The sequence below is a fragment of the Uranotaenia lowii genome, chromosome 1, assembly GCF_029784155.1.
Source record: "Uranotaenia lowii strain MFRU-FL chromosome 1, ASM2978415v1, whole genome shotgun sequence".
Lineage (NCBI taxonomy): Eukaryota > Metazoa > Arthropoda > Insecta > Diptera > Culicidae > Uranotaenia > Uranotaenia lowii.
In genome coordinates, this window is record NC_073691.1 from 202,325,321 (window position 1) to 202,347,706 (window position 22,386).

The window sequence follows — 22,386 nt, forward strand, 5'->3', positions numbered from 1 at the left end:
AGCATAGATGGAACAAAAATTTTGACCGCAAAGCTCTAAGCAGCATGAATCATTTCATTTTTCCCAGGCTTGATAGTCATACAAAATCAAATTTCAATGCCGAACTTGATGGGTTTAATTAGGTTTAATTAGTTAATTGATACTTAGTGAACGATAAATACTTGTTTCCATCGCATATAAGAGCTTAACGTTATCGATTATTGAGAAGATTAAACTGATTCATTATATAAAGTTTGTTAAAAAGTATCAAAGATCAACAGAAGAATAGGTTCCAAAATTTCATTATATTGAAATTTTTGCTTTCGTTAAGGGTTGTAATTTTCAAATGCTATTGCAGATGGTTAAATTTCGATGTATGGATATTAAACATATGTTTATATAGGCAATGTCAGTTTAAAAAATCTTTCATTTGTATTTGTAAATAATATTTCTATGGCACTTATAGAACTTTGCGTAAATATATTTTTTGGAATTTTTATTCCTACATACACAAAAAAAATCAAGAAAAGAAGCTGTGGGTATTTTTTCATCGTCTTCTGAATAAGATAAAATCGTTATGCATTAGCTAGAACTATTATATTTTTTTTTTGGTTATTAGTTTCAAATAACCAATAAAAGTTAAAGGCAAACCCTGAACATTGATAACTGAAATTATAATGGAAAACCTGCTTTTTTCATTTCCATGTGATAAAGGGCGAACACAAAATTATTGCGACACATTAAACAGGGCATAATTTTTTACCATTGGGTAAAATCAACCAAATTTTGCTCAATTTCTCATTGATATGTATTGTTTACATGCTGTCAAACTCGAAGTCGTGTTTTTCGATTCAACGAAAATGGAGGTGAATCAACGCAAGTCGAGGAAACAAATTCTTTCCAAACACCTGGAATTTTCAGACCTGTCGCCCCGCGACAGTTCGGAAAGGTGTTTTTTCTGACCTCGAAATTTTCTCGTTCGTTTTCGTGAAAATATTATGATTTTTATCTGTTAAGAAGCTTCTTTTTCGAAATCTGTGTAAGGATAGCAGTGACGATTGTGTTAAAAAAATCAGCAGAAGAAAATAAGCACTCAAATCCCGAAAAATCATCCATAAGCACTTGCTGGATTATCAAACAACAGTGACTGGCAGGTGCAGGGATTATCACCATTAGTGCAACAGGATTATCAAATACAAATCAACCCATGCTGCCTCCTTCCCTCATCGCCTATCAATGGACTTTGGTGAGATTGTTTCATTTTATTTTGATTATATTCAAACATATTTTGTCAATCCTATTTGTCATGTAAGATTTCTCACTAAAATATCCCTTTTATTCCTTTCTGAAACAGCTTAATGGGTCGTATGAGTTCTCTGCACCTAAAGAGTTATTTTTGCTGTTTCAGATAATCCCTTCTATGATTACATTGACTTGTCACGGTGTGCATCGTGGTACCACACTGATCTTCAAGAGCAGCACTTGGAATGAATATTGAATCCAGATACTCATTTTGGCATCTTGCGTTGCTCTTGACTATCAGTTGTACCTCGTGTATCAGCCAATGCAAGATTTGTGTAGTCACCCTATGCTATGCTATGCTATGCTATGCTGTCGCCCCGCGACAGTTCGGAAAAATATTGAAAATTTACCATTCAACCATCTCCAGAGTGTTGAAGTTCCAATTCCAGGAGCAGTTGACATTGAACTACGGCAAAAGAGCTGGAAAAACACCGGGTCTGGAGAACAAAAAAACGGAGGGAAAGGTGAAGCGGATGATCAAAGCAAATTCCAACGTCTCAAGCCGTGATTTGGCTAAAAAGATCGTCATGTCGCTGAGCTACGTCCAGAATGCAAAGAAGAGAGCTGGACTTCATACATACAAGGTAAAGAACTTCCCAAATCGCGATGAGCGGCATCAATCGACGGCTTAAACTCGAGCACAGGAGCTCTACGAGAAGATGCTGACAAAATATGGCTGCATTGTGATGGACGACGAAACGTATATAAAAGCTGATTTCAAGAAAATTCCGGGGTTGGAGTTTTTCACCGGCAATAGCAAGTTCGATGTGGACGACAAATTTAAGAAGAAGAAAATGTCGAAGTTCGCCTCCAAATATCTCGTTTGGCAGGCCATTTGTCTTGCGGACTGAAGAGTGAGCCTTTCGTGACAAAGGGCACAGTAAATGGCGAGATCTACAAATCTGAGTGCCTCGAGAAGCCCCTATTTCCGTTCTTGCAGCAGCACGACGATGCTCCGCTATTTTGGCCAGATTTGGCATCATGCCACTATTCTACAATTGTCCTGGAGTGGTATGAGACCAATTCTGTCCATTTTGTTCCGAAGGACATGGACCTGTCAAACCGTCCGGAACTGTGCCCGGAGGAGCGGTGCTGGGCAATAATATAGCGAGAACTTCGGAAGAGCAAAAAGACATTCAAAGACGAGAAGAACATGTTAAGAAAATGGAAAAAACTGAAAAACTCGTACCGGATGATACTGTAAAGACTTTGATGGAGTACATCGAGCGGAAATGCGTTCAATTTTGCACTCAAGGCTCCATCGACTAATTTTTCTTTTGATTTTTGAAGTAAATGTATGTATAAAACTACCCTGAAATTTCGGTTTGATTCTAAACATTATAAGAAAATTGGCATGACATTTTCGGTGTCGCGATGATTTCGAGTTCGCCCTTCCTTTGTGATTCTTACTGTAAAACAATTCTTTCAACAAATTCTTTAATCCTTATTTGCTTCAACTAAATGGCTATTTTATGCAACAATGTTTATGATAAGGAGATAACCAATCCATAAATTTAAGCTTTTTTGAAACATAAAAAATTGAATTGATTGAAATTTAGTATACTAATTTCTGAACTGAATGTGTTACACTTCAGGTGGCTGTAGACCTACTTCATTATTCCAATTCTTAGCAGCTGAGTAAAGATTATGATAACAAATGACTAGTTCATAGAACTGTGTAGAATCTCTCATCAATTGACTTTTTAACTTTACTAAACCATGACAGATTTTCATAAAAGGCATTAAATATGGATTAAAATTATTTATTACTTTGATAGGTAGTGAAGTTTTATTTTTTTAAGTGATAGGAAACAACAGTTCTAAGGAAAAGGTGTCTTCTTTTTTTTGTTCTAAACTTCCTTATCTTGGATCCAATCGCACCAAATCAGGAGTTAAGGATCAGAGGGGCTTAGGTGCCCAAAAGTCTCCACATGTGCTCTTCCTCCTATCGGACTTAGCCGGCGTAGTTATTGGTTCATTTTGAAGATTGAGATTCTCAAAATTGCACAGTGAGATTGTGATGCTTGTTCCCAGCACATTTCATTTGGTTCATGGTACAGTGTTGATTATCTTGAACCAATCACGGAGTGCAACCATTATGCCATTGGCTGGGAGGGGCCGCAGGTGACCCGTGGCTGATAGCATGCTCAAGCTCTATACAATTTAATTATCTTAAGATGTCCCTACTAAAAATGACATCACTTTTCACCGATAAAGCTGATAAATTAAATAACAATTTTAGTTAATTTTTATTAAATTTAATTTATTTTCTGCATATCCTTCATCTCATCTCTCTACAGCCTTCCCAACCAGAAGGCCAAATCATAACAAAGAATCAGCGGCATCTGCCAATCTGCGCTTTCTAAGCCAATCCGTCTTTTAACATCTGAATACCAAATCAAAACAAACTATCAATAGCAGCAACCTTAAGAGTCTGTGCTTCCTAAGCCAATTCGGTCCTTTTCCAACAGGGGGCCAAATCAAAACAAACGATCGGCAGCGACAGTCTTAAAAATCTGCGCTTCCTAATCCAATTCCGTCTTTTTTCCACCGGAAGACTAAATCAAAACAAACAATCAGCACCAGCAGACTTAAAAAATCTGCGCTCAGTAAGCAATTTCCTTTTTTTTTCATCGCAAGGCTAAATCAGCAATAACAGTCCTTAAAATCTGCGCTTTTTTAACCAATTCCGTCTTTTTCCACCAGGAAGCCACATCAAAACAAACAATCATAGCAACAGCTTTTTCAATCTGCGCTTTCGAATCTCTCCGTCCTATTCACCGGAGGAACAAACAATCAGAGCAGCAGCCTTAACAACAATGTACGCTTCCTAAGCCTTTCCGTCTTATTAACCGGAAGACGAAACAATCAAAGCAGCAGCGTTCGATAACAACTTCTTCGGACTGTACAACTAGCTTTTCTTCATGACAAACTGTGATTAAGGATTTCGTTTGCCCAATTAGGGGAATTTCGGACGAGTTAAAATATTAGTTGAACTAGCACTTCCGGGTTTTTTTTTTCATTTAATTTGATTTATTTTCTGCATACCCCTCATCTCGTAGAGCTTTTTGAAAAATAGATTGATTTGATAAAAAAAAGCTCCGCTTCATGCAACAAAGGCAATCAACAGTGCCCATATCCCTCAAGATACATATGTAAGTATATCGGCTGAGGACGACGAATCCCTACCAAACCATTCCATACAAAGCCACAACGTCGAAATCGATGTCGCCAAGCTGCCCTGGCATTGGGCAGCTCTGTCAAACGAACGTTTCCACGTTTCCGAGAGACGGGTTGGCGGACAGGTTGTTTTATGTATTCCTCAATTTAATTAGTTTACATCCGATATAAATAAGGAAGCGATTTAAATTATTTCAGATTTGTGTGTTCTTCGCTTGTTAGGACACGCATCTTCCCGCGGGCGCTTCGCGTTCATTCGTTCGTTCGTTCGTGTGTTCATAACGTGGTAACAACGGAACATCAACAGCAACAGAACAACAACGGTAGACACGAGAGAACAAAAATCGTCCCGGAACGTCTTTAGGGTTTTTTTTTCCCCTTCCTTAATCTTGGGTTCAACTGTGTGGATGCTGCAGTTTGCGCGGGTGGAGGAGACGTTTTGTTCGTGAGGAAAATTCCCAACTTGTCTCGTCGGTGGTAGACCAGGGTCCTCCTGAATTACGAGCGCCCTGGTTATTTCGCAAATGTGGCACAAAACCAGAAGGAAAAACAATCGAGAGAAAAACAAAGGCAGGTTCAATTGTGGGCAACTGGGAAGAAGTAAGCGCACTTCGTTGATACATATTGTAGCTTCGTCGTAGAGTAGCAGCGTTTTTGTTTATTCGCCTTTCGGAGAAAGGAGTGAGCATTTTTTTCGCAGAACCACAACCGTTTTCATCCCGGCCGGTGGAATGGCATGGATGGCGGCCGGTGTGGCCATGCATTCAAATCAGCCATGGCAGCAATAAAAATCAAACTTTTACTGCCGGCCGCCACGATCTGCTGCGCGCGGTTTGGTTTCGCTCGAGGAAAGGCTTATCTGCGGCAGGATCGCGATCGATTGACGACGATTTTCCGGACCCGATAAGCCGATCGGCCGATTGTTAAAGCCGATTGGAGCAACCACCATACCTCCCCCTACTGCACTTGTTGAAGATCGGCGGAAGAATTGCGTGGAAGCACATGTCCCGAGCAAATTATTGCCACTGGATCATGCTGACTTGCGTGTACTTTCGACGGCAAGGATCGGCCATTGCTAACTTGCTACTGCTCTGCTAGGCTTCTGCTTAAAGAGGAAAGGAAGGAAAAGGAAAACTCCATAACAATCGATACTGCCTCGATAATTGGGGAATGATTACGCCGGGGCAATTTGACTGCCTGCGCCATGGTGGACCGGACGCGGATTTTCCCACGATAGCGATCAACAAAGCCGTTCGATTCTTGTCGCCACAGTTTGGATGGAAAATAAAGCTGAAATCGCGATTTCAAGCGGTTGTTTGAGCCATTTGAATACTTGATTTAGCTTATGACCGATTCTGAAGCTGAATTTCTTTAATTTCTGGGGCCTTTTTAATAGTCCAATTGTAGCAGGAGCTGATGTGTTTTAAACTCCACCATTTTACACCTTCGGTCACAAAACTTAAATCCTAAATGTGCTTATTGAATTAAATACACAGATGAACAGAATTACAAACTCTAATAAAAAAAAGTTCCAAAACCTGTGAAAAAATTCAAATGCTATAAACAAGTAATTAAAAATGGACTTGAAACAGTAGACTGAGTCGATTTGGAGTTAGTTTTGAATTTCACAAACCCTGAGGTCTAAAAAGCATAATTTTGGTTCAAAACTGAGCCATGATTTTTGCAGAATTTTTAGTAACGTTTACATGAGCAAATTTGAACTGTCAGGATTGTATGGGAAAATTGAATATTATGTATGGGAGAGTGGGGAATCATGGGCCACTTTTTTTCGTTGTTCCATAACTTCTTTATTATAAAAGATAAAATGAAAATAAAAAAAAGGTATGGTTTTCTACATTTTCAAGGTATCATAAGGTATTTTTTATAATTTTTAATAAGTTATTTTCCCCAAATTCTAACTGTTTGAAAAAAAGCAATATTTTTTGGATTTTGAAAAATGGTGGGGAATCGTGGGCCACCAAATCCAAATTGACCAAATAATATGGAAAGTTTATGAGTTGACCCAAAACTGTGATTTCCTAATTCATTTCGTTATTTTAAAGCAATTTCAGATGATGAAATAAAAAAGAGAGCTGTGTATGATCGCATAGATTCCAAAACCTGGCTCGCGAACGTTTTGGCAAAATTTTTATACAGGATGGACAAAATTTTTTTTCATAACTCTTCATTTGGCATAAGAAAACTTTACAGATAAGTAAAACGTATTTTAAGTTCTGAATGTGTATAAAAACATAAAAATATAGGCGGTTCAAGATGTGTGGCCCACGATTCCCCACAAGCTATGATTTGCAAATTGGTTGCGTTTGTGTGACTTATTGATGTTTCATCAAAAATTCCTTTTCCACGTGAAAGATCATGACAAAACTAAGATCATAAGCGTATGAGCATATTTTTGTTATGCACTTTAGGTTCCCCATCGATGAGATTAGCGGATGTTTGTTAAATTATGTAAGTAAATTTTTTTAGCTTGATAAATAAAAGAAGCATATGATGCGTATTTCAGTCAACGTTATTTAGAAATATATGCTCACACTAAGCGACGACGATGACAGTTGGTTTGAGATTTTTATCTCAACACACATCTGAGATATTAAAAGTGGCCCACGTTTCCCCATGGCCCATGATACCCCACTCTCCCCTACTGAAAAATCAACATAATTTTTATTGCTTCTGTGAAATCATGCCTGCTAATGGTTTTTGTGCTTATTTATTGATTCTTTAGAAGAAATTTTCCGTTGAACACAATTGTCGAATATCTCAAAAGAGGTTTTTTCAGACAAGTTGCACTCCCAGGGTCTGCCTCCTCTATTTAACAACATCTTATACAGCCTGCTTTGTGAGAAACATCTGAACTTTGCTCACGGAGATATTGCGGTTAGAAGAATCTCTTACATGGGCCCTCCGCAGGGTTCATGTTTGAGTCCACTTTTGTACAACTTTTACGCAAGTGACATCGACAGTTGTCTCTCTGAAGGCTGCACTCTAAGAACACTTGCAGATGACGACGTGGTGTCTGTCACAGGATTTTCTGAGTATCATCTGCACAGACCTTTAACAGATACTTTAGACAGATTGCCTTCCTGGAGACTGGACCTGGGGCTTGGGATTGAGTTTTCTCCACAGAAAACGGATATGGTTGTTTTCTCTAAGAAACATAGACCTGCTCAACCTAAGCTTCAACTCCTAGGCAGAACGGTCACTCAATCGAGGTCTTTTAAGTATCTTAGGGTTTGGTTTGATTCCAAGTGTACCTGGAGGGCCCATGTAGAGTATCTGAAAGGAAAATGCCAACAAAGAATCAATTTTCTCTGATCAATCACTGGCACCTGGTGGGGAGCCCATCCAGAGGATCTTTAAAAATTGTATCGGACAACCATTCTCTCAATGATGGACTATGGTAGCTCTTGTTTTGAGTCAGCTGCCAAATCTCACCGCATCAGACTTGAGCAATTTGACTGCCTGCGCCATGGTGGACCGGACGCGGATTTTCCCACGATAGCGATCAACAAAGCCGTTCGATTCTTGTCGCCACAATTTGGGTGGAAAGTAGAGCTGAAATCGCGATTTCAAGCGGTTGTTTGAGCCATTTGAATATTTGATTTAGCTTATGACCGATTCTGGAGCTGAATTCCTTTAATTTCTGGGGCCTTTTTAATAGTTTAGTTGTGGCAGGAGCTGATGTATTTTAAACTCCACCATTTTACACCTTCGGTCATAAAACTTAAGTGAATTGTTAGTAAGGGGAAGGGTTACTAAACGTGCTTATTGAATAAAATACACAGATGAACAGATGTACAAGCTCCAATAACAAAAAAGTTCTAGGAACCTAAGTACTATTTCAAATGCTGTGAACAAGTTATTAAAAATGGACTTGAAACAGTAGACTGAGTCGATTTGGAGTTAGTTTTGAATTTCACAAACTCTGGGGTCTAAAAAGCATCATTTTGGTTCAAAACTGAGCCATGATTTTTGCAGAATTTATAGTAACGTTTACATAAGTTAATTTGAACTGTTAGGATTGTATGGGAAAATTGAATATTATGTACTGAAAAATCAACATAATTTTTAATTGCTTCTGTAAAACCATGCCTGCTAATGGTTTTTGTGCTAATTTATTGATTCTTTAGAAGAAATTTTCCGTTGAACACAATTTTCGAATATCTCAAAAGAGGTTTTTTTCAGACAAGTTGCACTCCCAGGGTCTGCCTCCTCTATTTAACAACATCTTATACAGCCTGCTTTGTGAAAAACATCTGAACTTTGCTCACGGAGATATTGCAGTTAGAAGGGTTCATAAATATTTGAGTCCACTTTTGTACAACTTTTACGTAAGTGACATCGACAGTCGTCTCTCTGAAGGCTGCACTCTAAAACAATTTGCAGATGGTGAGCTCTGTTGAAGTAATCCATTCAATAAAACCAGGAAAGCACTCGCCGTACTTCCTAGAGAAGATACGGAAGAATTTGAGTGCTTTATCAAAAAGTCGCTTTACCATCACCTTTGTTTGGGTTCCCTCGCATTGCTCGATAGTGGGAAATGAGAAGATAGACTCTCTGGCAAAGGTGGGGGCGATGGAAGGCGACACGTACCTATCCACGTGAAATCGTCTTAAACGAATTTTACTATTTGGTTCGAAGAAACTCTCTTGTCAACTGGCAGCGCAAATGGGGCTAGGATGAGTTGGGTCGGTGGCTCCACTCGATTATCTTGAAGGTTTAACCCTGGTTTAATAGATTGGACCTGAGTCGGGATTTTATTCGTATATTTTCCCGTCTCATGTCCAATCATTATTCCTTAGACGCGGTAGTCCATAGCAATTTGTGTAGTTGCGGCCAAGGTTACCATGACATCGAGCATATTGTTTGGTCGTGTGAGGTCCACCTTGTCACCAGAACGAATTTCATAGACTCCCTTCGGGCCCGAGGAAAACCACCATATGTTCCAGTGAGAGATGTGCTGGCCGTGATAGACTTGGACTGCATGTTCGAAATATACCTTATCCTAAAAGCCATTGATCGTCATCTATAATTCTTTTTATTTTCACATTTCCCTTTCAATTTTCTTTTCTATTCTAATAAAAAGTGATGAACTAGACAAGGAGTAGTCCATGACTTTCGAGGACCACACGTGTTTTTTTCTTCGTCTGCAAAAATTTGAATAAAATAATACTTTTTAAAGAGTTTAATCACAGACTAATGTTTAATTACAGTGAAACTAAAGTGATTCAGTTATATCATTGCAGTTCAGTGACTTGGTGAAGATTGGTGTCAGATTTCGTGGAAAAGTGTCTCTAATCTGGAATTGTTTACGGACATCTTTGGATGAAAAATGTTCTTGTTACCAACAATCAACTGGGTGAGCGCGTTCCAATTTTTACGATAATTATTGTTGTTTTTTTTCTGCAATATCGCAAAGCTGGACAAGTATTAATTCTAAAGTTTTCAATCACAAGCCTTTGATTAGATTTTATATTTGGAGTCCGGGTGTCTGAGAAGAAAATTTCATATTTTAATAACCATTTTCTAATCAACAGTTCATAAGGCTGTTGTAAGCATTAAATGAGGACTTCCATCTGTACCGTTGAGCCGTCAACACGTACGCCGGAGCATCGTATCGTTGCTGTGTACCTGCAGGAACATTTTACATTATTTATTTTTTCCTTACCTGTATTTCAATCAGCACTTTTCAGTGCTAAAATTATTTTCATTTTCTTTTATTCATATTTTCTCTTTTCTTTCCAGCATGGGGAAGTCTTCGGCCGGCTCAAGGGCCGGAAGAAAACGGATTGCTGAACCTAATCCAGGGCCATCTGCCAAAAAAGTTGAAATTTCCAATTCATTCGATGTCCTTCATAACATCGGTGATGAGGAAATATTCATATTTAATTCTGATAAGAGTACTAAGAAACCTTCTTCTTCTTCTTATACTCTTAAAAACGAAAAGATTCCACCAATAACGGTCACGATTCCTGACTTCAATGCCTTTCGAAAAGAAATCGTCACTTCGTCAAGGATGTGAAGATTTCTTTTCAGATCGGTCGAAGGGGAACTGCTCGTATATTGGCGGAATCTTTTAATGATTTTCAAAAAATTTTAAATTATTTGAATAATAAAAAACACCAATTTTTTACGTACGACACTAGAGGTGATCGTCCTTTTAAAGTTGTACTTCGTGGTCTCACCGGCGATCAGACACCGGATGAGATCACAAATGAATTAAATTCTTTGTTAGGTTTTTTCTCCAATTCAAGTAATTCAAATGAGGAAAAGAACCAACACGAATAATACCAGTAGTGTTGGTTTTGCTCCTGAACTTTATTTGATCCATTTTAAAAAGGATCAGGTTAATAATTTGAAAATTTTGGAAAAGGCTCGTCTTATGTTTCATTGTCGAGTAAAATTTGAACCTTTTCGTAAATCCCATACCAATTTTTTAAAAAATATTACGCAATGTCGTCGTTGTCAAGCTTTTTGTCATGGCACTAAAATTGTAGAATGAATGCCAGATGCATGTTTTGCGGCTCATTCGATCATGAAAAATCTAAATGCCTTTTTGGTGGTGATAAGCCAAAAACAGAATTTTTTAAGTGTGCGAATTGCGCAGGTAATCATTCCTCGAATTCTCTAGCTTGTCCCGTTAGGGCAAAAATTGTTGCTTCTAGGAAAAACCCCAAAGTTTCCAGTAAAGTTTCTTCTCCTCCTTCCTCTTTTTCGTCGACACACGTCAGACCGGCAATCAACCTGCCTGTTCGCAGTCAGCCTCGGCCTACATTGGAATCACGGCTGGGTAATACCCGAAGTGATTTTAATGTTACCTGGGCTGATTCTGCGCCACAGACTCGTTGTTTATCGTTCTCAGAGGTGGTTGAAAATGGGTTGCCCTCTTCAGGTTTAACTAATAAAATTGGGAAAAAACCAAGTCTCAACGTTCATGCGAAGGCTTGGGAAAATCCCCGAAATTCAAATACTTTTTCTTCTCCTTCCTCTTCTGATTCTAACAATTTTGTTGATTTGGGTGAGATTACTGAGGAAAAATTAAAATTTTTGCATCAAAATTTAATGGAAATGATGCAACTTATGTTGAAAGCAAATTCAATGTTTGAAGCTTTCCAAACTTCTTTTAATTATGCTAACAAAATTATTATGACTTTACGATTCCCTCATGGATCCAAATAGATGTTTAAATATTATGAATTGGAATGCTAGATCTTTGCTGGCTAACCAAGATGAATTCTTTTTATTTTTGAAAACTCAAAACATACATATTGCTGCCATCACTGAAACTTTTTTAAAGCCAGACAATAACTTGAAAAGCAATGCTTTCTTTAAAATTTTACGAAATGATCGACTTGATCGACAAGGTGGGGGTGTAGCTATTGTCATCAATAGTCGTCTCAAATTTAGACTTCTTCCTTCTTTCAATACAAAAGTCTTAGAAACAATTGGAATTGAATTAGAAACTTCTATGGGGAAAATTATAATTGTTGCCGCATATTTGCCTTTTCAATGTAGCGGTGAACAGAAAAATTTTTTGAAGGGAGATTTACAAAAACTCACCAGAAATAAATCTAAATTTTTTATTATTGGTGACTTTAATGCAAAACACCGATCTTGGAATAATATTTCATCAAATTCAAATGGGAATATTTTATTTAATGACTGCTCTGCAGGTTATTATACTGTTGAATATCCTAATGGGCATACTTGTTTTTCTTCAATTAGAAATCCCTCCACAATTGATTTGGTTCTAACGGATTTAGGCGAGCATTGTAGTCAATTAGTTACTCATGCGGACCTCGATTCAGACCACCTTCCAGTAACATTTTCTTTATCCCAAAGTCCCATTGAAAACCCTTTAAAATCAACTTTTAATTTTCAAAAGGCTAACTGGGAGCGATATATGAATTTTATTGAACGTAATTTAGATGTAAACGTTCCATTGAATTCAATAGAAGATATTGATTTGGCTGTAGAAAATTTGACAACTTCAATAGTCAATGCTAGAGCCGCTTCAATACCTAAAGTTAAACATAAATTTAATCAACCTTTAATTGATGATGATCTTCAGTTTTGATACGACTGAAAAACATTCGTCGGCGCCAATTTCAACGAACTAGGGATCCTTATTTGAAATTCATTTATTGCGACCTTCAAAAAGAGATCAAACGTCGTTTAAATTTCATTCGTAATGAAAATTTTGCTAAAGCAGTAGAGGACATAAAACCCTACTCAAAGCCATTTTGGAAATTAACTAAAATTCTAAAAAAGCCCCAGAAGCCAATTCCTACTTTGAAAGATGGGGATAAACTTCTTTTAACTAATTCAGAAAAGGCTCAAAAATTAGCCCAACAATTTGAGACTGCTCATGATTTTAATTTAAACGTTGTAAGTCCAATTGATGCTCAAATTTCCCTAGAATTTGATGATATTCTTTCTAAGCAAATTGTGTTTGAAAGTTCTTGTGAGACAAATATTGATGAACTTAAATTGATTTTCAAAAATTTAAAAATATGAAAGCCCCGGGGGAAGATGGGATTTTCTATATTCTTATTAAAAAGTTGCCTGAAAGCACTTTAAATTTTTTAGTTAAAATCTTCAATAAATGTTTTCACTTGGCTTATTTTCCCAATAAATGGAAAAATGCCAAAGTAACTCCAATTTTGAAACCTGGAAAAAGTGCTTCAGAGCCTTCAAGTTATCGACCAATTAGTTTGCTTCCTTCTTTAAGTAAACTATTTGAGAGAGTTATTTTAAATAGAATGATGATTCACATTAATCAGAATTCTATTTTCCCTGATGAACAATTTGGTTTTCGTCATGGACATTCTACTACACATCAACTTTTGAGAGTTGTAACTAATATGATTAACGCTAGCAAATCTGAGGGTTATTCAACTGGTGTTGCTCTTCTTGATATTGAAAAAGCTTTTGACAGTGTTTGGCACAAAGGTTTAGTAGCTAAATTAGCTCGATTTGATTTTCCTGTATATCTCACCAAAATTATTCAAAATTATTTGACTAGCCGAACTTTGCAAGTAAGCTATCAAAATTCATGCTCTGAAAGGATACCCATTAGAGCTGGTGTCCCTCAGGGTAGTATACTTGGGCCTATTTTATACAATATTTTTACTTCTGATCTTCCTGATGTCCCAGAAGGAAAAGGTAGAAGATTATTTGCTGACGATACTTTGCTTTCAGCCAAAGGTCGAAATCTACGGGTGGTACGCAGTAGATTGCAACAAAATTTAAATTCCTTTTTGAATTACTTGAAAATGTGGAAAATTTCTCCTAACGCTTCCAAAACTCAACTTATTTTATTTCCCCATAAGCCAAGAGCAAATTTTTTAAAACCTAATGAAAATCATTCCATAACTTTTAATGGGGTTTCTTTAGAATGGTCTGATCACGTGAAGTACTTGGGACTCACACTTGATCGGAATCTTTCTTTTAAAAATCACATTGAAGATATTCAATCTAAATGTAATAAATACACTAAATCTCTTTATTCTCTCATCAACAGGAAATCCAGGTTGTATCTGCGAAATAAGATGTTAATCTACAAACAGGTATTCCGACCAGCGATAATGTATGCAGTTCCGATTTGGTCTAGCTGCTGCGCGACGAGAAAGAAAGCCATCCAGAGGATTCAGAACAAGGTTCTGAAAATGATTTTGCGGCTTCCACCTTGGCACAGCACCGAAGATCTTCATCGGATTGCAGGCATTGAATCTATCGAAGAGATGGCCAACAAAATCATCTCCAACTTCAGAGGCAAATCGATGCAGTCTTCCATCGCAGAGATTCGTTCTCTTTATAATTAGTTTTATTTTAGGATAGTGTTTAGTTTTAAGTTCAAAATATTTTTGCCATTACGGGATGTTCTCCTACATTAAATACTTGATTGCGCTCAGCAAATTTAAATCTTATAAATAAATTTTTATTATCTAGTTAACTATAGGGCTCTGAACAGTTCATTATTGAGCTGAACACCTAATTGAATGTAATAATGTAATATAAATGTAATGATGAATTGATACAAATAAAGTCATATTTAAAAAAAAAAAAAAAAAAAAAAAAAAAAAAAAAAAAAAAAAAAAAAAAAAAAAAAAAAAAAAAAAAGCATTAAATGAGGACCGAAGGAATGTGTGTGATGATCGTGTTAGAAAGCTCATCATTTAGTGAGTCCGATTGAAAATTTGTTGAATTTCGTATAAACATGTTATGATGCAAACGTATATTTCAAGATTATCAGTATTTTAAATGATTGCTTAGATGGAAATTATTTTAAAAAAGCAACCAGATGAATAACTTCAATATTTATCAATAAAAAGATCCTGCCGGTATGCCGTTGTATCTTTTTCGAAAAATTAATGATATTTACGGCTTGTGTTCTTTTGTTTTTTGATACCTCATGTTTCTCTAATTCTTTCAATCACCTACGAAAATGTGAAATAAAAAGGTTATAAATAAAGTTTGTATTGTCAAACTTAATGTAAATTAACATGTTTATTATTTTGTCAAAATTTAAATAAATAAGTTTTCGCCCAAGCAACCAAAAGTCGCGTTTTTACTTAAAGATGGAACTCCAAAGTTCACATTTGGCTGAAAAAATGTTTTACGGGAACTTCAGGTAACTCTTGACGCGTAAAAGTTACTCAGGAACTTCCATCGCCCTTTGAAAGGTTAAACTATCGATAACGGAACTTCTAAGCGCTTTTAGTGGAACTTCTTTCAAGAAGGTCGATAACGTTCGCGTAACAGTCTAAAGCGCACCATTAAGATACTTGAAGGTGTTTTAAAAAACCTATATGGGAAATCTAAGCGACATGTCAAAAATGTTTTTCAAGAAGGTCGATAACGTTCGCGTAACATTCTTAAGCGCACCATTAAGATACTTGAAGGTGTGTTAAAGAACCTATATGGGAATTCTAAGCGATATGTCAAAAATGTCTGTCAATTTCTTGTCATTTGTTTTGTTTATATATGTACTGATATTTACAAATGGAATTAAAGATTTTTTCGAATTTTCTAATAAATATTAAGATATTCGATTAAATTTTTGATGATGCGAATTTTTGTTATGATTCTTATTGTGTACTGAATGTCCTTTGAACGAAAAAAGGTACAATCTATTGACTAACCCACTCAATCATCTCAAATGACATTAAGTTTAAATACTTATCATTACAGTGGCAATTAACTATTGCTGGATTGGTCGAGAGGCTGGTGAGTTTCACTGCAACCTAGAGAGCAGCGGTTCAATTCTCTAGGCGTGTAAGCAGCTTTTGTAATCAAAACAATCTAATTAAAATCAATGAGATAGACCATGATAGACCGGCAACCTAGCAATCTGACATCTGAATGTCAGAGCAATCTGTCAATCAGATTTTTTTTTCGGCGCGTAGAAGTTTCTTGACATTCTCTTAGAAGCTGAATAGCGTTCTCTACAGCCACCTAAACGAACTTGAAAGTAGCTTTAAGAACTTAAATTTTGGGCTGATTAGCATTCTCTTCAGACAGAAACGAGAGCTGATTAAGCTTCTATGGAACCTTTTTAAGAGAATTCTGGTTGCTTGGGCGGTTTTTTTATTTAAGAAACCAGGAGTCATAAATGATACATTAGAGAACTTTTGCAATCTACCAAAAAAATTTCTTTCAATCTTGTTATACCTATGCATTGCCAAAAAAACTTCTTCATCTTAATCTGCGTCAGATGCAAATTAAAATTTGATCTATTTGGAAAAAAACTTATATAAGAATAAAAATTTTACCTAACTAGTTCCAATATTCCAATTCTAAGATAAAAAATTCAGAATTTTCATTTCAAAACCCAGAAACTAATAAACCATTATCATATTGAATTTCGGGGATTTTTTAAGCAAATAAAAGTCTTACCTTTATTTTTAGAGTCAAAACGGTTTTCAAAAAGTTGGTTAAAATCGTTAAGATCGAAAGTTCAGAAACTTCCTTTAGGTAAGCCAGAAAATATTTTGAAAAGTAGCAGTAAATAGTTAAATATTATTTCCTAATGAATTAAGTACACCAAGTTAATTCTTTTATTAACAGAATTTAGATTCCCCTTATTTTCCCCCCTAAGCATGATTTTTAAGCGATACAGTTTTATTAAAGTTAATCTCTCCTGTATTTAATAACTTGCAATAGTAGGATATCAGTCGACAATATGCACAGGTACGCGGTTTCGATACTTATATAACATTTGATTCTTGTCTTATTTTCATCGTAAAATAATCCTTAGTGATGGTTTTGAAATAATTGCCTATATCAAATAACCTTGTGTGTAGGGAGAAAAATATTTCTATCATATCAATGTGTGTTCATACGTGTATGTATTCCTTTTGGTATTGAAATCTTTTAGAATGGAAAAATTCTAATGATTTCGGTGCTGTATAAATAATTTATCTGCTCTTTCAAATCTTTTCAAAAGCGAGTAATGGCGCTATAACCATGGTCGATGACCTGAGATGAAGGTACAAGGATCCAGAATTTTACAGTGTATAATGGTTAAAGAATTTTCTTTAATAATTGTATTGTTAAATTTTGAACTCTATTTAGATAAACTACATTTCCATCCCCTTAAGGAAGAATTGCAAGGTCCAACACCAAGGAGCATAGAAATATTTAAACATCTTTGCTCCCAACGAATAGAAAAATCTAATGTGCATAGGAACGTATGGTACTGTTGTCCACGTTTCTTCCTTCCCTGAACCCAGTCGTCTCTGCGTCCAATACTGCACAGTGGGCCCGGCTTTGATAAGATGAATAGTAAATGTATTTTTACTATTCACCGGGATGCTGACAAGATCTGGCTGTGTACGTATCATAAGCATAGGCATATTCTGATAAAAAGTGATTAACTAGATTTAAGCACACAATTGTAAACAAACAAAACGAGTTTGGCTCCTCAAAGCCTAAAGGTATGAGCCGTTTCAAATAAAGATGTTACAAAAAAAATATTGCCGAAGAACGTAACTTCGTATACTTGGGAAGATGGCAGTATTCGAGATATCTTAAATTTCCTTCTACAGTTTGCCGGTAGCGAAAACATCATGTGAGCCCACATGTTGCTACAAATTTCTTCCAGATACTTCTCCAAGTCAGTGTTGCTACCTTTTTCCCCGCACACAAAACACTATTTTTGGTTCAATTTCATCGCTCATGTAAAGCTTTCGACCAAATGATTTCGCATTTTTCACTTTTTGCAAATATTTTGCCACCAAAAATTATGCCTCTGCTTAAGAAAACTCTTTTCGCACATTTCTAACATTTTCAACTGCATTTGATATAAAAATCTTCAAAACTATTAGATTATCTTCGACTTTTGATGACAATTTCTCTAGCACGAAAAAAAAAACACGTGCTGACGGTTCACACGCCTACTCTTTTTGAACCGGACTCCTCAATACTGCAAAAAAAAAAGTTCAGCGAAGAAATTGAAAGGCCTTGAAAATTGAAAAAAGCATTGTTGATTGCTGTCGATTCCAGATAATCTTCTTCTACTAGGTGTGAATCATTCGAAAAAATGAAAATCGCAGAAAAAAAATATTTTTTTTCACGACCGAATACTAGGACTTATAAATCTTATTTCGCTGATAGAAGAGTTAATTCTTTGCACGACCGAAGCGGATGTAAGCACGAGTGCTGTGAAACACTTAGAACGAAGTTTTATAAATCCAAACAGTTATGTATAAAAGTATTCATTATGAAATGATTTATGATTTGAAATACATTTTTTTTAAAGTCGTCTTGAAGTTTTTTTTATTGAACCTCATTTGTCACTTGGGATCAATGCGAATTTTCTCCTTGTTGCGATACTTCTATCATCGCTTTAAATGTCATCGGTTATAACTAAACTAATAAATCTCATTTACAAAACGAATCTAGCGTCTCGTAACCAAAAACGGCCATTCGAGAATACACATGAACATAACAATTAAAATAACACCCCTACAATGTATGGTCCCTATAGAAGGAATGATCGCAAAACAAAAATCACTTACGCTGACCAGCCGTCGTTTCGGTTTGATCAACGGCCGATTTTGGCCGTTCATCTTGTAGTACAATCCGCAGGCATTGCACAGGTAGTGTCCGGTGCCGTCCCTCCGCCACAGGGGCGTAGACGTGGCCCCGCAGTTGACGCACTCGCGACCTTCTGCAATGGAAAAAGGAAGAAAAAAAAACGCTTTTCAGCAGAAAAATCAGCTAACAAGAGAAAAGAACGAAAATTAGAACATACGTCCGTCGCGCTATCTTGGACTCTCTTGGATGGATGATAGGGGAGGCGATGTAAGTGGGGATCGAAAATAAAAGACAAAAATCGAAGTTGCTCCCCAAAACGAGAGTAAGAAACGAAAAAGGAAAAAAAAAACCCGAACGCTAATCGTGTCTCGATTGATTTTTCTGTTTCGATCCTCGCTCGTTCCGAGGATCGCGTCGTTCGTGTTCGTTGCTGTTGTTCGAGATTCTTGGTAGTTGTTTGGACAAAACAGATAAGAACGTGAGCACATGTTATGTTTTAATTGTTTCTTTGTTCCGGTTTGGTGACTTTCTGATGGGAAGTTGAAGGGAGACAAGCAGATTTCCGAATAATTAAAATTGGAAAACGAAAATCTTCGTTTTCGACGGTTTGTGCAATGGTCAATTTAAAGAAATGGTTTAAATTTTGTCTGTATCGTTAACTGGAAATGATTTTGAGCAGCAGTTGATTATTGAGAAATGATAGTGGTCTAAGCTCGTTACCCTACGTCACTTCAACCTTAACAATGCATCGTAGATTAATTGATTGTCAATTAAGATCTTGTTCTAGCAACAACGGCATCATCGGCTTAGTGGAATAAAACATTCCCAACTATTGTTTTCATATTGTTTGTGATTTCTGAAAATTAACGCTAATGCATCTCATCAGAGAAAAGTTAGCGTTCGTAATTTTCCGTTTACCGCATCATCATTTTCCAATTTTCTTCGACACGTTAGCAGCCTGCAGCATGCGGAAGGTCAAACCGAAAGAGGTCGTCCCACCCGTCAATTCCCACGTATTTAAAATCCGTGTAGATGGCGAGAAAAACAACCATGACTACAAACAACCCACAATCAAGTGCGATGCCTTCATTTGCCACACAAAAGTATCATCAGCTGTTTGCAAATATACCTACTTTTTTCGTCTTTTTCGTTAACAACTCACCAAATGCATACCCGACACGAGAGCCGGCAACGACGAAATCGTTGCGTGTTTTCGCTGCATAATTTGGCGATGCTAATCAATTTTAATTTTAATTTTTTTTTATTTTCTGTAATGGCGTTGACGTTGGCAGCACTTCAATTCACGTAACTGGGCGAGTATGATGAACTAACGAGGCTGCGTTCATGCATTATTGAAAAATTTTAAATGTTGACTCTTTTTGTTACAATCGATCTGATTGTTCAAACTTCTTGGAAAATTGATGATATCTCATCTCTCATCTCTCATCTCTCATCTCTCATCTCTCATCTCTCATCTCTCATCTTTCATCTCTCATCTCTTATCTCTCATCTCTCATCTCTCATCTCGCATCTCTCATCTCTCATCTCTCATCTCTCATCTCTCATCTCTTATCTCTCATCTCTCATCTCTCATCTCTCATCTCTCATCTCTCATCTCTCATCTCTCATCTCTCATCTCTCATCTCTCATCTCTCATCTCTCATCTCTCATCTCTCATCTCTCATCTCTCATCTCTCATCTCTCATCTCTCATCTCTCATCTCTCATCTCTCATCTCTCATCTCTCATCTCTCATCTCTCATCTCTCATCTCTCATCTCTCATCTCTCATCTCTCATCTCTCATCTCTCATCTCTCATCTCTCATCTCTCATCTCTCATCTCTCATCTCTCATCTCTCATCTCTCATCTCTCATCTCTCATCTCTCATCTCTCATCTCTCATCTCTCATCTCTCATCTCTCATCTCTCATCTCTCATCTCTCATCTCTCATCTCTCATCTCTCATCTCTCATCTCTCATCTCTCATCTCTCATCTCTCATCTCTCATCTCTCATCTCTCATCTCTCATCTCTCATCTCTCATCTCTCATCTCTCATCTCTCATCTCTCATCTCTCATCTCTCATCTCTCATCTCTCATCTCTCATCTCTCATCTCTCATCTCTCATCTCTCATCTCTCATCTCTCATCTCTCATCTCTCATCTCTCATCTCTCATCTCTCATCTCTCATCTCTCATCTCTCATCTCTCATCTCTCATCTCTCATCTCTCATCTCTCATCTCTCATCTCTCATCTCTCATCTCTCATCTCTCATCTCTCATCTCTCATCTCTCATCTCTCATCTCTCATCTCTCATCTCTCATCTCTCATCTCTCATCTCTCATCTCTCATCTCTCATCTCTCATCTCTCATCTCTCATCTCTCATCTCTCATCTCTCATCTCTCATCTCTCATCTCTCATCTTTCATCTCTCATCTCTCATCTCTCATCTCTTATCTTTATCTCTCATCTCTCATCTCTCATCTCTCATCTCTCATCTCTCATCTTTCATCTCTCATCTTTAATCACTCATCTCTTATCTCTCGTTTTTCATTTCTCATCTTTCATCTCTCATTTCTAATCTGCGATCTTACATCCCTTTTCACTCATCATTCTCTCTTTCTTTTGAGTTGATTTTTCACATTAAATAAAAAAAAAACCGGATAGTTTGAAAAAATGGAAAGCTTTTTCAGTTATTTTTTCTTATCACATTTTCGCTTTGCCACTTTTGTTTGCCGCTGTGAAACCTTTTTCAACACCCTTTGCCAAATCACAAACCAGCTGTGAATAATCACATCGTAATTTGACAACGCAATCATCGCACGTCATCTCGCTGTTGCCCAATTTGTTTATGCAAATTTCCTGGCAGGGAGGCAACCGGGTACTTAATCGTGGAACACCGAGTGTGGTCTCTAATGATCCACTCAAAATCTAATTACTAATCCTCGGCAGCTTGTGCCACACATTTGTGTTTCACACGCGTGAGTCCAGCCGGAGAGCCACACAGCAGCTAATCCACAATTATTAAAACCAATATAATTCCAAACCTCCTTCCCTCCCGCCCGTCCGTCCGCCAGGGATTAGCTGGCCATGTTTTGATTACATACTTTGCAGTCACAATTGCCAACACACTATTGGACCATTGGTTATTTACGAAATTTTAATCATATGAGGGAAAATTGACATTTGACTCGGAGGTTAAATTTTGGCATAAGCAAAAACAATAGGATTAAGTCATATGATTTTCCTACAAATTATGTTTCAGTTAACAATTGAAATACTTGGTTCAGGTTTTTTTTATTGAAATCAGTAAATATTTGATTCCGGATTTTTATGGGAAAATCTTCTCAATCGGGTTGGTCTTGGAATAGTTTCCTGTGAACGCGACCCGACTGCTCGAGATGCGAAATGGAAACTTTTTACTGTTCGACAAATAATTGAAATGAGAGCGGTTTTCCATCAAAGCAATCGGATGTCTTACAATTTCTTCTAGTTGTAAATAATAAAGTTTCCATTTCGAGATGACGTGTTTTCAGTGAAGTGATCCACATTTTAAAGTAGATGTTTTCGAAATTTAAAAGTTTGCAACCATGAAATTACATATTTTCTGCATCTCCTGCGGAAGGTAGTCGAAAAAAAATCTGTGTTTTGGCGAAAAAAAAATTGATTTTCTGTGATTTAACTCAAAAATTCTGTGACGGTTTTCTGTGATGCTGATGCTGAAATTAATCATTCAAAGTCATGTCAAATTGCGTCTTTTTTATATTTTACTTAAGAAAAATCAATTATTATTACCAATTTTATCATATTTTTCCAATTCAATGATAATTATCCAAAATTAATATTGACATAAAAAAACGTTCATAAAT

General features: G+C 36.7%; 1 protein-coding gene across 1 annotated transcript in view; it reads right to left on the bottom strand.

Moving 5' to 3' along the window:
* The window catches only part of LOC129738301 (GATA-binding factor C-like), a 578,622-nt gene that overhangs the window by 103,396 nt on the left and 452,840 nt on the right, over nt 1-22,386 (bottom strand). Inside the window, exon 4 of the mRNA XM_055729485.1 lies at nt 18,501-18,652. Coding sequence (XP_055585460.1) covers nt 18,501-18,652 — 152 coding nt within the window. The remainder of the gene's footprint in view (nt 1-18,500; nt 18,653-22,386) is intronic.